This window comes from Pyxicephalus adspersus, chromosome 12 (genome assembly GCF_032062135.1).
Source record: "Pyxicephalus adspersus chromosome 12, UCB_Pads_2.0, whole genome shotgun sequence".
In the NCBI taxonomy this organism is placed as follows: Eukaryota; Metazoa; Chordata; class Amphibia; order Anura; family Pyxicephalidae; genus Pyxicephalus; species Pyxicephalus adspersus.
Window position 1 is genome coordinate 23,729,480 of NC_092869.1, and position 13,103 is coordinate 23,742,582.

Genomic DNA, 13,103 nt, shown 5'->3' on the forward strand with positions numbered 1-13,103 from the left:
AAAGCAATGTTTTCGGTGCTGGCTTTCTTTTTAAAAGGAAAGGGGGTGCCATACCACAATGTACATTAACATGCAAAACACCATAAGTTATCACAAATGTGGTAGTCACAAGCAACTGTACAATCCTGGTAATACCTACGTCACCAGTACCAGTAGGCACTTACAGCTTGCTGCCACCTTGCTCAACTCAACAATCCTAAATGCTAAATAAATTCAGATGACCACTAGAGGGAGCTTTCATCAACCTCTTATCCAGAGTTATTTCAAATTACTGTCACATAATACACTAATAATACATTAATAATACACTAATAATTCCCATATAATGTGTACATGATTCTAGTTCTACTCTTACAGTTTTGATGTACTGTTTGTTACATCTCTAGCCTTTTACACATACTGTTTGTTTCACTGACCACTGCACAACAATGGAAAAAAGTTTCTAGTATGGAAAGAACCCAAAATGATAATGGACCTGGTGTTTCTTATAATTATTATTTGCAAAAGGGTGTCCATTTAAGAACTGACAAGGTTGGGGATATTGCAAGAATGCTTAAGAGATACCATAATGAACAATACTTATAGAAGATGAGGGTATTACATGGTATTACAGCAGGACGTATGTGCAAGAAAGGCCTATGAGATGATTTTGGGCAGTTTGTAAGTAGAGTATTGAAAGGGTATGAAAGTTGGCAATATAAGCAGTAGAGAAGAATGGACAGTACGATGAAAGGAAATACATGTAGAAGATGCATCCTGCCAAGTGTTTGAAGGGGTCAGCTGCAAAGGGTAAAAGCAGAATTCAGTATGTCCAGTAGAGGTGTATTAGAAACCAGTGAGAAAGTATAAGAGAAAGATTTAGGATAAGATGTTTGAACAGCCAATATTTCAAGCAGTACCAACATTTTACTCATGTCACTGCTGCATTATGAAGGACAGCAGTAGGATAAGCATTGTCAAACGTTCCAGCTATGATAAAGGGAAGGGAAGACTGAGACCAATGCCTCTGAAAAGAAATGGAAACATCAGCTCAGTGTTACATGGGCCAGGGTTTTTATTTGCAAGATAATCAGTATTTAAATAGTGCCATTATTTCCTGTGGAGCTGTATAAGTCAATAAAGATAAGTGAGAGTACTATAGGTAACACAAGACACATTCCAAAGATTAAAACAATGTTTAGCAAAACATAAACCGAGTGCACTTGGTACTCTGAGCTGAGCGTTCCATAATCCTCATTGTTTCTCCGTATATTCCTTTTTCATCTACACCTCATTCTGTATCTGCGCTGTGCAATTTTTATTACCATTCTGTACTTTATTTTATTACTTTCTGTACTCTGTGTTGTGTGTTCTCTATTCCTTGCCATCTCTTTCCATACATTGCACATTCCCTACCCCTTCATTTCATGCTCTGCACTGTGAGTTTGCCATTTCCCACCCCCTCCACAATTATTAAACTCTTACTTATGTTAGGCTCCAAAGATGAGTTGTCTCTTAGTCTACCTTTAGTGTGCAAAAAAGAAAAGTATATGTAATGGAAGTTTCAGCTTTTACAAATTATTTTTCTGAAAAAGTTCAGTATATTTTGTAGGGGCAAGGACAGTGGCACATGTGTGGTGTGTATACTGCAAGTTTCTATAAGACCCATCTACTGTCAGTGCCATTTGGTCACATTCAGCTTAAGAATGGTCTTTCATAATTGTAATAACATATAGGAATCTATTTTGTAATAACATATAGGAATCTATTTTGTTAATTATATATGTATTAACTATATTACCAATAATTTTTACCCATATATTAGTTTGTCACTTTACAAGTGACAAATAAAAGAGAGCTGGATAAATTGGCCAGGCAAGTTAAATCATATCTGAACCAATCACCAAAATCCCATATGTATTAGCTAATGCAGATGGTATTTCAAAAGAATACCTGATGATCCTACTATAAAAGATCCTTGGTCAAGTTACTTTTGTTAATGAGGGACAACTGATTACCAAGTATTCCCATGTGTTGTCTAAATGTCACATGTACTTTTGGTAGAAATAGTTGATTACTGCCAATACGTATTTCTTAAGAACAGTGCAACACTGCCATTATGAGGAAGCCGATCCCCATCAATGATGTGCAATTACCGCTAGAGTATGTGCAATTACACTGGAAGTGCATGAAAAAGGCTGGCAAAGGTCAGAAGCAGTGAGTGCAAAAATGGATGATAAAAAGTTACAAATGCATTTTGTGGAAGAAAAACCATGGCACTGGTTTAGCAAAATAAATGTCACCTAGTCATTTGCAGTGCATTATTTATTGTACAGAGCTGCATACCGATCATTATTATTATTAGTATTATATTTATTATTATTAATAATAATAATAATAATTATTATTATTATTATTAGGGTCCCCTTGAGGGATAGACTAGAATGGTGCCAAACTAATTATGAGCTGTAAAAAAAAAAAAGACTGCATACTGTTTATGCAAGATTACGAGTTGAGGGTCGATGCAGAATTTGACTTAAGTTGAATAGATTAAAGTTGGAAGGTAAAAGATCCTCTTGAAATAGATTTTAGGCCACACTACTTTTTAAGCGTTTCAGTGATGAAGGGCAGTATTTAATTGCATTGGTTACTAGTATAAAGTGGTGTTCACTCTTGATAACAAAAGGTAAATATGAAAAAATCCACTTCCTGCATTAAGAAGGAAAAATCAAAAAACTATCAAAAAATAAATGAGGCTTGTGTACACATAGAAAAACATGCTTTGGTCAATTAATCAGCAAAGCTATGCTTGACTCCAGGAGTCTGGGCATGACAGTGGGGCTGCATGGATTTGGCACCAATACTTTTGCCATTATAACTGGGGCTTTAGAGCCGGAGTCAGTACATTGTTGCATATTCTTGGAACACAATAATTGCTTCCAACTGCACAGCCCTGGTTATAACCCCTGTATTCTGCCCACCATCACACCTGTCCCACCCCACACGCCTGTCTTCCACTCTTCCTACCTGTACACGATCCCTTGTCATATAGTTTTAACAGGAGCTGTTGGTTAAAGGTTTCATTCATTTAATCTGTGTTTTTTACTAATAGGTTAAAGATCATGTTGAAACCAGAATTTTTTTTTAAGCTAGGTGGGAAGAAATTGTAGGTGGGTGGCAGCCCCTGTATTGTGACCCAACTCTTTAGTAACCTCCTAAAAACAGCCAGATGGTTACTGAAGCGTGCCGGGTGGTGTGCCCGGGTAAAAGGGGCTAGGGAGAACACTAAAGATTAAGCCCTACATTTAAGTTGTTAGCCTGTACCCCTGAAGAGAACTTTTTACTAACTTTTTTAAGTATATACAATGGTGGCAGTCCTCATACAAAAAGGCAGAATATTATGACACTTAGTATATATTAGTCATACTTTGATATATATATATATATATATATATATATATATATATATATAAAAAATATATAAATAAAATAATGTCCAGCCATGTATTAAAAACTGGGGATTCACAAGTATCACTGATGCATCATGGTTATAAATAGATATAACAAGTTCACATGACCATATAGAATGCAATGATGACAGGCCTCTCCGTAGAAGGTATCTGTCAGAAATGAATTTATGGACTACTGTTTAAATTGATGGGAATTGACTCTCTGAGGAAAAGTTGGGGTGCAATTCAAAAGCATCAAATGAGATACATCTTTACAGTAGTGGAGTTTCTTAGACACCTGCCATGCAACAATTGTATCTCCTAGAAAAATATTGTGTTTAGTTTGTATGGGGAGCGGCATCAACTCATTGTGTAGAATCTCTTTTTGCAAACACAGAAATAGAGTTTGACGGGTTCTGTGTTAGTTTAGAAGGAAGTGGTTCCCACCCAGTTCTGTGATTACCTTAATAGGCCTGCCAAATTATATAGACCAATCAAAAGAAAGTTGACTCTTAGGCATTGAAGGCTTGAAAATGATATAGAAAAGATATGAAAAAGCTACTTTTTTCATATTATTGAAGTAAAGGCAGATTCCAACCTTGTTTTAGATTTCTAAGGATGGGAATGGGAAATGCTTGCACAGGATAAACAAAATATTTTAATTAGGTGACATTTCCTGGGGATTGAAAGGGGACGAATATACAAATTATTTTAGATCTAAATGTTAAATCCATAGAGATTAGAGGAAAAGCAGTGTTTCTTAACCAGGGTTCTGTGGAACCCTGGATATCCTCCAGAGGTTGCTAAGAGTTCTTAAAGCAATGAACAATTTGTGCCTCTCAGGTCAGATTATTGGAGACCAATGTTTTTTTTTTTTAGCTATAACAATTACATTCTTTTTCCTGCTAGAAATGTAAGAGGAAATCTTCCCACTGACCACCAAGCTAATATAGCAAGGGTTCCCCTTTTTCCCTAAAAGGTTCAGAAAGACTGCAATAAAGTCAATGAGTGACAGTTGAGCTGCTAACATCACATAAAAGATGGTGGTGCTCAGCAGCAGTCTCAGAAACTGTACATGTCTACACAAAGGAGGTGTTTATAGGTAAAAACCATGCATAAAATACGAATGTTATGGAAAGATTTTTTTTTTTACTCAAAATATCTGGCAACAAGATCTCTTGAGATGTTAAAGGAAGTTACAAAGTACTAAATGATTGGAGGGTTATTTATAATATAGGATATTTGTTTGTGTCTTTTAAATATTGCTTAGCTGACAGGTAAGACAAGTTAAGCTTGTAAATGAACACATCTGACTTCTCCTGAAATGTTCTCAGAGACTGCTCAGTAAGAAGAAACTACTATGTCTTTGTTTTGACAAGTGTAGCTTACAGCAAAAAATATAATCAAACGCACCTTCAGTATTGTGGTAAACTACTTTCAGTTACAGCAAGCACTTTTTTTTTTAAACTTAGCTGTCCTTCTTTGCAACCTTCTTAATTCAAGGTTATACTTTTTTTTTTTTTAACTCCTGCCTAAAACTAAATCACAAAGTTAAGACAAGAGTCTACTAATGCTTTGTGAAGGAAAAGAGAGTATGGGCCTGATTATTAAAGCTCCCCAAGACTGGGGAGAATACACTTTCATCAGTGAACCTGGTTGATCCAGCAAACCTGGAATGGATTTCCTCAAAGTTATTTTTTAGCAAATGTTTTGAATCCTGTATAAGATCCATTCTAAGTTTGCTGGATCACCCAGGTTCACTTATGAAAGTGTATCCTCTCCAGCCTTGGAGAGCAATAAACAATAAGGCTCTATGCCTCAAAAGTATATTGGTTACCTATACCCTGTAGGTGTTATTTTATTATGGTATATGGTACACAGATCACTATTTATCATTAATGGACTCAAATGTATCACTCAAGATTGTAAGTTTCTTGCACAATTTTAATCCTCAAAAGTATCTGTTATTTATCCTCATTTACTATGTAGCTGGGCAATGAAATTGTGTGAGCCGGTCAGTATACAAAATGTGGACATCCTAGAAAGATGTTATACCCTTACAAGAAACAAGTTAAGACATATTGATCCTTCAGAGTACACAACAATTAATTACACTGAATGATGTATGCAGAATGTGGTTTGTTAGGCAGTACATTTTTCCATTTGTAATTCCTAATTCAAGAGACTGCAAAGCCTTGTATTTTTCATTTATTTATTTTTAAACTTACATTTTAAGTGACCAGTTATATGGACAGAGCAGTTACCAGAAGCCTATCCAATTTACATGTACTACAATGTCATTATATGTATTATATATCACCAGAGGGAAAGTATTTAGCGGTGCTCAAGCAGAGACACCAAAATGGCAGGAAACTAAAGAAATTCAAGCAAATTAATTTGTTATATATAATACTCGACAGTCGTGGCTTTATGTAAAAATTAACTTCTTCCAAGGTTTAGGCTTTCTGAGGTCAATTGACTGGGCATATAAAGGTTAGAGAAAGGGAAAGAGAAAGAAAAGGAACAAAGAAAGTGAAAGATAGTCTAGTGGGATAGGCTGATAAATATAGATATAGAAGATTCGGTCGTCTTCTATCCACTGATGGCCAAGGTGGATCAACATCAATATACAAGATAAAAGTATATAAAGTCTCATTGTATTTAGGCCTGCACACTTGCATACTAATAGTATTCAAATAATGCTTTGAAGTGCCACAGTAAAACTATTTTGGGGGACCACAAGTTTCTGACTGCATGTATGAGTTTTAGAACTTGTCATACAACCTGGTTATACAATCTCTTTTAGATGTACCTACAGCTCTGTAATTTAAGGGAATGCTTGACTGGATATAAACTGAATAGGTTGCTCGGAGAAGATCTCACATTATACAAACCAAAAGAGTCTGTATTATTAGATAGTAAGGTGTGATCAGCTAAAATAGGTGGTCAGGCGATCCAGGTTACACATGGCAAACATGATACACCAAGGGTGCCCACACTTTTTTGCTTCCGAGCTTTTAAAATGACCAAGTCAAAGTGATCTACCAACAATAAAAAGTTGGATTTAATAACACGGTATAGTTTATTTTGAAAGGCAGGGCTCCGTGATCTACTCGTGTTGCCTTTGCAATCCACCGATAGATCACGATCCACCTGTTGGGCACCCCTGTGATACACCATAGCTATGATATCTGCACAAATTCAAAACACATATGAACCCCAAGTTGTACTTGGAAAAACTAATTTAGATCTACACTGCCTAAAAAGTTATATAAATGTCAACCTGTCCTGTAGTAGAAGTATTTCTTTGTAAGGAACGTACGAGGAAATGTATAAGGAAAGAAAAATAACGAACATTCAAATGAGAGGAATTCAAACAATCTGAAGATTTTTTTTTAACACAGCGCTAAGCATAAAGATTATTACACATAGAGCTGCCTGTGGCTCTACAGGTATAAGAGAGATAATTAAATTTGCCATGTTTACAGGGAAGAGTGTGGGGATTCCCCCGTGTTTGCATTCATAGACAACTGCTCACTATGGCAGGGCGGGTGCAATAAGGAACTAGCCCAGTATTTCTTTTCTAAAACTCCCCCAGCTGCCTGACAACCAGGACAATAAACAAACCTTCAAACAACACTGCTAAAAGGCAATAATAGGTGAAAATCAAGAACATTCTTTCAGTATCAGCAATTTATCTCCTGACAATAAAACGGCTTACAAGACTGAATATATTTTTTTTTTCTGTTTTACTATATATTGCTTATATGTTTTTGGCAGCCTTGATTGCTATAAAACTATTACTGTTCAGGTGAAAGGCAAGAATGTATTTCCCATAAAGCACTCAAGGTCAGTGTCCAGAGAGAAAATATACAAATTCCAATAACCTCTCCCCTTTTTGCTTCCTTCTTTTCTGCACATCTGGTCATTTGTGGAAACATTTATCAGTAATACCTGCAGGATAATGGGGTGTCTTTTTGCAGTGCAGAAAAAGTAAGGAATTCTCATATGGCGGTCTATAGTGGTTAAAAAACTAGCTCTGCATATGCAGCCTACTAGCGCATTTTACTTCAGTGATATAAATATATTTAGGCATCTAACTATTGCCCTGGCAAATTTTTGCAAATATCTGACATGTAATGATACACCACAAAGACTGAACACCATACCTGATATTTATACATAAGAATCTCTAGATAATCTACTAACACTCTCTTCAGTCTACTGATACAATATTACAGTGGAGGGTTTTTTCACTGCTCAACACTTGAAAAATGTATAGGAACTTCCATGTTGACGCTATATAAATCCCCTCATATTAATAATAATTATTATTAAAATAATAATGCAACCTACAGTATATGATCAGCTACACATAGTCAAAGATAAAGCTCCTAACTGTCAATGGAGGCAGCCATCTTCTGAATCCTGAAAGAACTGCTAGTTCCAGCCAGAAATATCACTAAGTTGAATGATGAACATATGCGCACTTTTTTGGGAAAACTATGACCTCTGGTTGGGAGCCTTGGGTATGCTAATCTGAAAGTTTCTCTTTGGACCAATCGTCAAACTGGGTTCTTCGCTAAACAACCTGTTGTACTCAACATGCACCAATATATGTTTGCTTTAAAAAAAAAATTACATTCGGTAGGGTGGCCATACACAATCTTTGTATACTTGAATATAAATGTATGTATATACTATATATACTTTTTTCTAGGTGGAACAATTTGTTGTTGTATAAGAAAGAAGAACGTTATATTTCCCCTTTAAACATAAGAGTTATCCACTGCTCTAATATTGCACCTTTAGGTTCTTAAAGATAATCTACTAACTAAATGGGCATTGGTAGGATTGGTATCTCTAAAGAACTAAAGGTGCGTACACACTTCCAATTTTTATCGTTCCAATCGAACGACGAACGATCGATTGGGCAAAAAATCGTTCGTAGATCGGTGCTATACGATCGTTCATATATATCGTGCATGAACGTTCGTCGTTCGTTTTCCAACGATAATAATTGGAAGTGTGTATGTAGCTTTAGTAAGTGTTTGTATATTTCTTTTTTTTTTTAGTAAAAATTTATTCATGTGATAAAATCAAATTAAAATTGTATTTATTTGTATTTTGAAACATACACGGAGCAGCTAAGTTTTTAGTTAAAATTAATTTATGTGGTCAATTTAATTAAAATTGTATTTAGAATCATATAAGGAGCAGCTAAGATTTGTTCTCCTGATGAAGCTGTAATAGGTGAAATGCGTCAAGATCAAAACCTGGTCATTATGAAAGAGAATTGTCACAAAGAAAGTCTGTATACTTAAAAAAAAAAAAAAAAAAGTTTAAAAAAAAAGTTAAAAAAAAGGATGTATGTTAACCAATAGGGTTGATTTTATTGATAATTAAACATAAATAATATTGATGAATTTTAAATTGTGTGTGTATTAAGATTCCGAGATTGGAAGTACCTAAAAAAAAAACCACCAAAAAAAGCACATGTTGCAAATACTCTTTTCTGTATACTTGAGGCTATAAAAGAAAACAACATTGTGCATGTTAGATGTTTTTCCTTATAGCACAACCTTAAGTAACAGCTGTACTATATTATGTTGCTAATGGCAATACAGAAACCTTACACTTCCTGAAATGTAACACAAATGTACAAATGCAATGTGACTCATAATTCTGGCACTAAAACATAAATGACTTTGGACCTCTGTGTGCTCAATATCTTTTCACCAATTCTAAGAAGAGGAAAGGCATAAAGAATAAAAATAAGAACAGAGAGTGCAGAACACAAGGGGAAACCCAAGAAAACTTGCAAAACAAAAGATTATAAGAGGCTGAGCTTCTGTGGTTCAGATGTCCATGATTAAGATACATGTGATACAGCGGGACGTGCAGGCTATGGCAAACAATGATCATTTAGATCAGGGCTGTTTTACTGAGGAAACAAGCTCAGGAAATGTTAGCTGTGGAACAATTCTAACACAGAACTACATCTGACTATGCATGAGAATCATTTCCAGCACAGTTCACTACCAATTTACAGTATATTTCACTACTGATTCCCCCTTGATTTACATAACTTCTACATTACGTAAGTCAACCATAAAAGACAATAAGAGTTCCAGTTCATAGTTGACAAATCAGGCCCCCCTAAATGCACTGTTAGAAGTGGAGGAGTAGTGGGGGATTGTGGTTAAAAAAAAACTGCATTGGGATAAATACAGAGTCTTCCTGACCTATTTCTGGGCCTATATCTGAGCTGGCTGTCTTTGGCTGCAATACAAAGAATTCAAAAATTTGAGACTAACAAGCATGCAGACGGGGCAGCATTTTTGGAGGAAGATGATTTCAATGGCCTCCTCAGTTAAGTTGCCTTCACGGTTTCTTCCTACCCCACTTTAGCTAGGTGCACCACCCAGCACTTTTCAGTACCCACTTGGCTGCCATCAGTCAACTGCTTAGGTTGGGCTTTGGGTAAAAAAAAAAAAAAACAGTCATTGAGTACAGGAAGTCTGCGTGCTCCGCTAGCAGAGGGGGGCAGATTCATACTTTCTGATTTTTGTATTATCACCCCACCTACTCACCCCTGGGTTTGTATATCACTGGTGCTATTCTTGCTTACTGTGAGAACTGGTTGGTAACACTTCGAGCCCTCTTTAAAACAGAGAGCCGACACTGTAGTAGAGTTTTTCCATTGGGTCGGTCATAGTTTGGAGTCTGTTGTATAATTTGGGGTGTTCTCTACATAAAGCACACTTGGTGCGGAGAGTTTGGTTGCATGATTCCTAAGAGTCCTCTCTTCCTCCTGGCACTACATTAATTCACTGGCAGTGTTGCAGCAAGCAAAGGGCACATGGCTTTGATTGATAAAAAAGCTTCAAAGAAATCATGTGCAGAGCCATCTTGTAAGGAAATAACCTCACTCCTGAGATAGCTTCTACTTTAGGGAGCCTGATAGAACATATAATGTATGAAGACAAAAAATGGAGTTGGTTTCTATGCCCATCACACTGCATGCATTGTACCCAAAATACCTCATAAGAAACACTGCCAGCTCACCACCCCTCCCTCTTTTACTAGGTATGGGCCTGAATCAAATGACCCATATCTGTTGGGGACACTTTTTGCAGCAAGTACATTGTTAAAAAACAAATGTCCTTGTTGTCTCTAAAAGTGGATCAAGGAAGTTAATTGCAGGTAAAGTAACTAAAAATAATTATATATATATATACATACACTGGAGGTGGGCTTTGCTCAGTTTATTTTCATGTTTCTTTTTCATGTTTCGTGGTTGCGGATGTGTTGGCAGATCAAATGATTTACATGCGTTTAAAAAGAAGCATTTCCAAAGACCCCGAAAAACAATATTATAATATTAGCTTGGTGATTGGTCTGTGCAGCATTGCCAGTAACCAGATCAACAGCACAGATTCATTTATTCTACTTTCATCTTTATGACTAAAAAACAAAAAATCTAATATTTTGTAGCTTTGTAGGAATGATTGCTAATGTAATAAGGTAACACTAATTTATCTCAACAATATTTGTAGCAACTACAGCAATTAAATTGATAGCTAATGCCAGCAATTGATAGCAGCAATTGCTCACCAGTGTGGCATGGCCCTAATGTGGGTGGTAAATGTGTAATCTTTACTAGTACAAGTGGCATGTGACCAACCTCATCCAGAAAACATTGCACCGTGGTATCCGAATTGTAAGCTCTTTGGCACATATACAGCACAGCTAGAAATAAGGTTTTAGTGGATACCCATAACCTGACCACTAGGCTATTAACATCTGCACCCTATAGCTGACCTACCTACATTTGAAGTTTTTTTTTTGCCATTCTCATGAAAATTTTTTATTTTCTGTCTGGTGCAGGAAATATTCTGGCAGAACAGAACATGAGTCGGAGGAAAATTCCAGTGAAAAATCCCAAGCAACAGCAAATTATAAATGTGTTGTAAAACTTCTAGCCTATAAATATCCCTGCAGAATTATTTTATATTTTCCTATTTTTCTTTTTCTGCATAGTACAGGTGCAAAAATTACTTCTTAACAAATGAAATTACAAAATGTATTTGTCAGTGCCTTAGAGAGGACCAACAACAATATTTTGATTCCTAGGAAATGTTTAAATGCAATATATAATAAGGAAGCACATACTTCATGAAAGTAAAAAAATGTCCTAATTGTGAAACTGGCCAAGGTTTAACTTTACATAAAAGGGCAGACAACGCTTATATGTAAAGGGAAAATGTTATATATGTAAAGGAAAAATGTTATTAATTTTTTTTTTTTTTTTTAAGTTTAACACCCTTTTTTTTAAAAAAAATAAAAGGGTGCAGCACCTCCCCTTTTAGTCTTGATTGCCCTGGCGGTCAAGATTTAATGGGAGCACAGAGCTTCCAGGGATAGCTATGTCACGCATCCCGGGAGGCCCTGGGTGCTCCATCTGCACATGCCCTAATCTTGGACATGCGCAGAAGGGGAATTTATTCTTTTAACATCCCTGGCGGTAACCCCGAGTGTGGCTCAGGGTGAAATTTCATTACAAAATGTGGTAACCCCGAGCCACATTTGGGGTTGAATTGAGGGCTTACCTGGTCCTCACAAGCCCGCGGCGTCTTCCAGCGATGCTGGCCTGGGTCCATTTGGTGATGCCCGGGCTGGCATCTGCGTCCCAATGGCGATGCAGATGCTGGGCTGGCATGCGAGCGAGCGGTGTGCATGCGTCGGGGGGCAGGACCAGCGGGAAATTTAAAATTAGTACTGTTATGACAATTAAAAATACTAAAATACTCATACCGCCAGGGAGGTTAAGGGAAAGATGCTGATCTCATGCAAGCAGTGAGATCAGCTCTCTTTTTTTGTCCCTTTTTTGTGAAGAATGAAGATGGCGGCACCCGGAATTCCAGGACGATGTGGGACTGGAATGTAGGAAGGACCAGCGTCATCGAGGGACCTGAGGGATTAAAGATAATTATTTTGTTTTCAGTTTAGTTCTGCTTTAAACCTCTATGTTAATTATTTATAATTTTTCTTTTCTCATCAGTACAAAGCAATGTAAAGGTGACAACTCCGTGAGAATTCGGCTGTAGGGGCACAGGTACTCATACAAAACTAGATAAATCCAACAAAACATATTTTATGTAAAGCTAGTATTAAACAAGTTAAAATTGATCTGATGCCAAGACATTTTAGGCAGGAAGTGGAAAGAACACAGTTGTGCCCCTGTTGGAAAACCTCCCTCTCTTCTATATCTTTAACAATTGTAAAGGCCTGGATTATCCTTCACTTTGTGTCCCAGTGACAAAATTTTCACTCAGACAGACAGAAGATATGCTTTAAACGAACAAATTTTATAGAAAGAACTTATAATGCTTAAAGAATATGTATGCCACATGCATCTTTTGATCATGATGAGCAGAAGATTGCAGCAGATCATAGAAGGAGATCATTTGAGGACAGGCACACCACCGCTACTTTTCTGTGACCACCATACCCAACTATAACCTGACAAAGCTATTAGGACAAAAGAACATCTTATGTAAGATACAAAATGTTGACTCAACTCTTGCCAATATATCTAGGACAGCAAGTTCACGCAAAACAGTTCCCCTATTGAACATTATTTCTGCAGAGTTACGTAGAAGGAAGTTCATG

The 13,103-nt window shown here is 36.5% G+C and overlaps 1 protein-coding gene across 1 annotated transcript in view; it reads right to left on the reverse strand.

The window, feature by feature from the left end:
* PRORP (protein only RNase P catalytic subunit) overlaps window positions 1-13,103 on the reverse strand; it is a 43,984-nt gene that overhangs the window by 20,466 nt on the left and 10,415 nt on the right. The window contains exon 3 of the mRNA XM_072427634.1: window positions 12,041-12,209. Within this exon, the coding sequence (XP_072283735.1) occupies window positions 12,041-12,209 (169 nt within the window). The remainder of the gene's footprint in view (window positions 1-12,040; window positions 12,210-13,103) is intronic.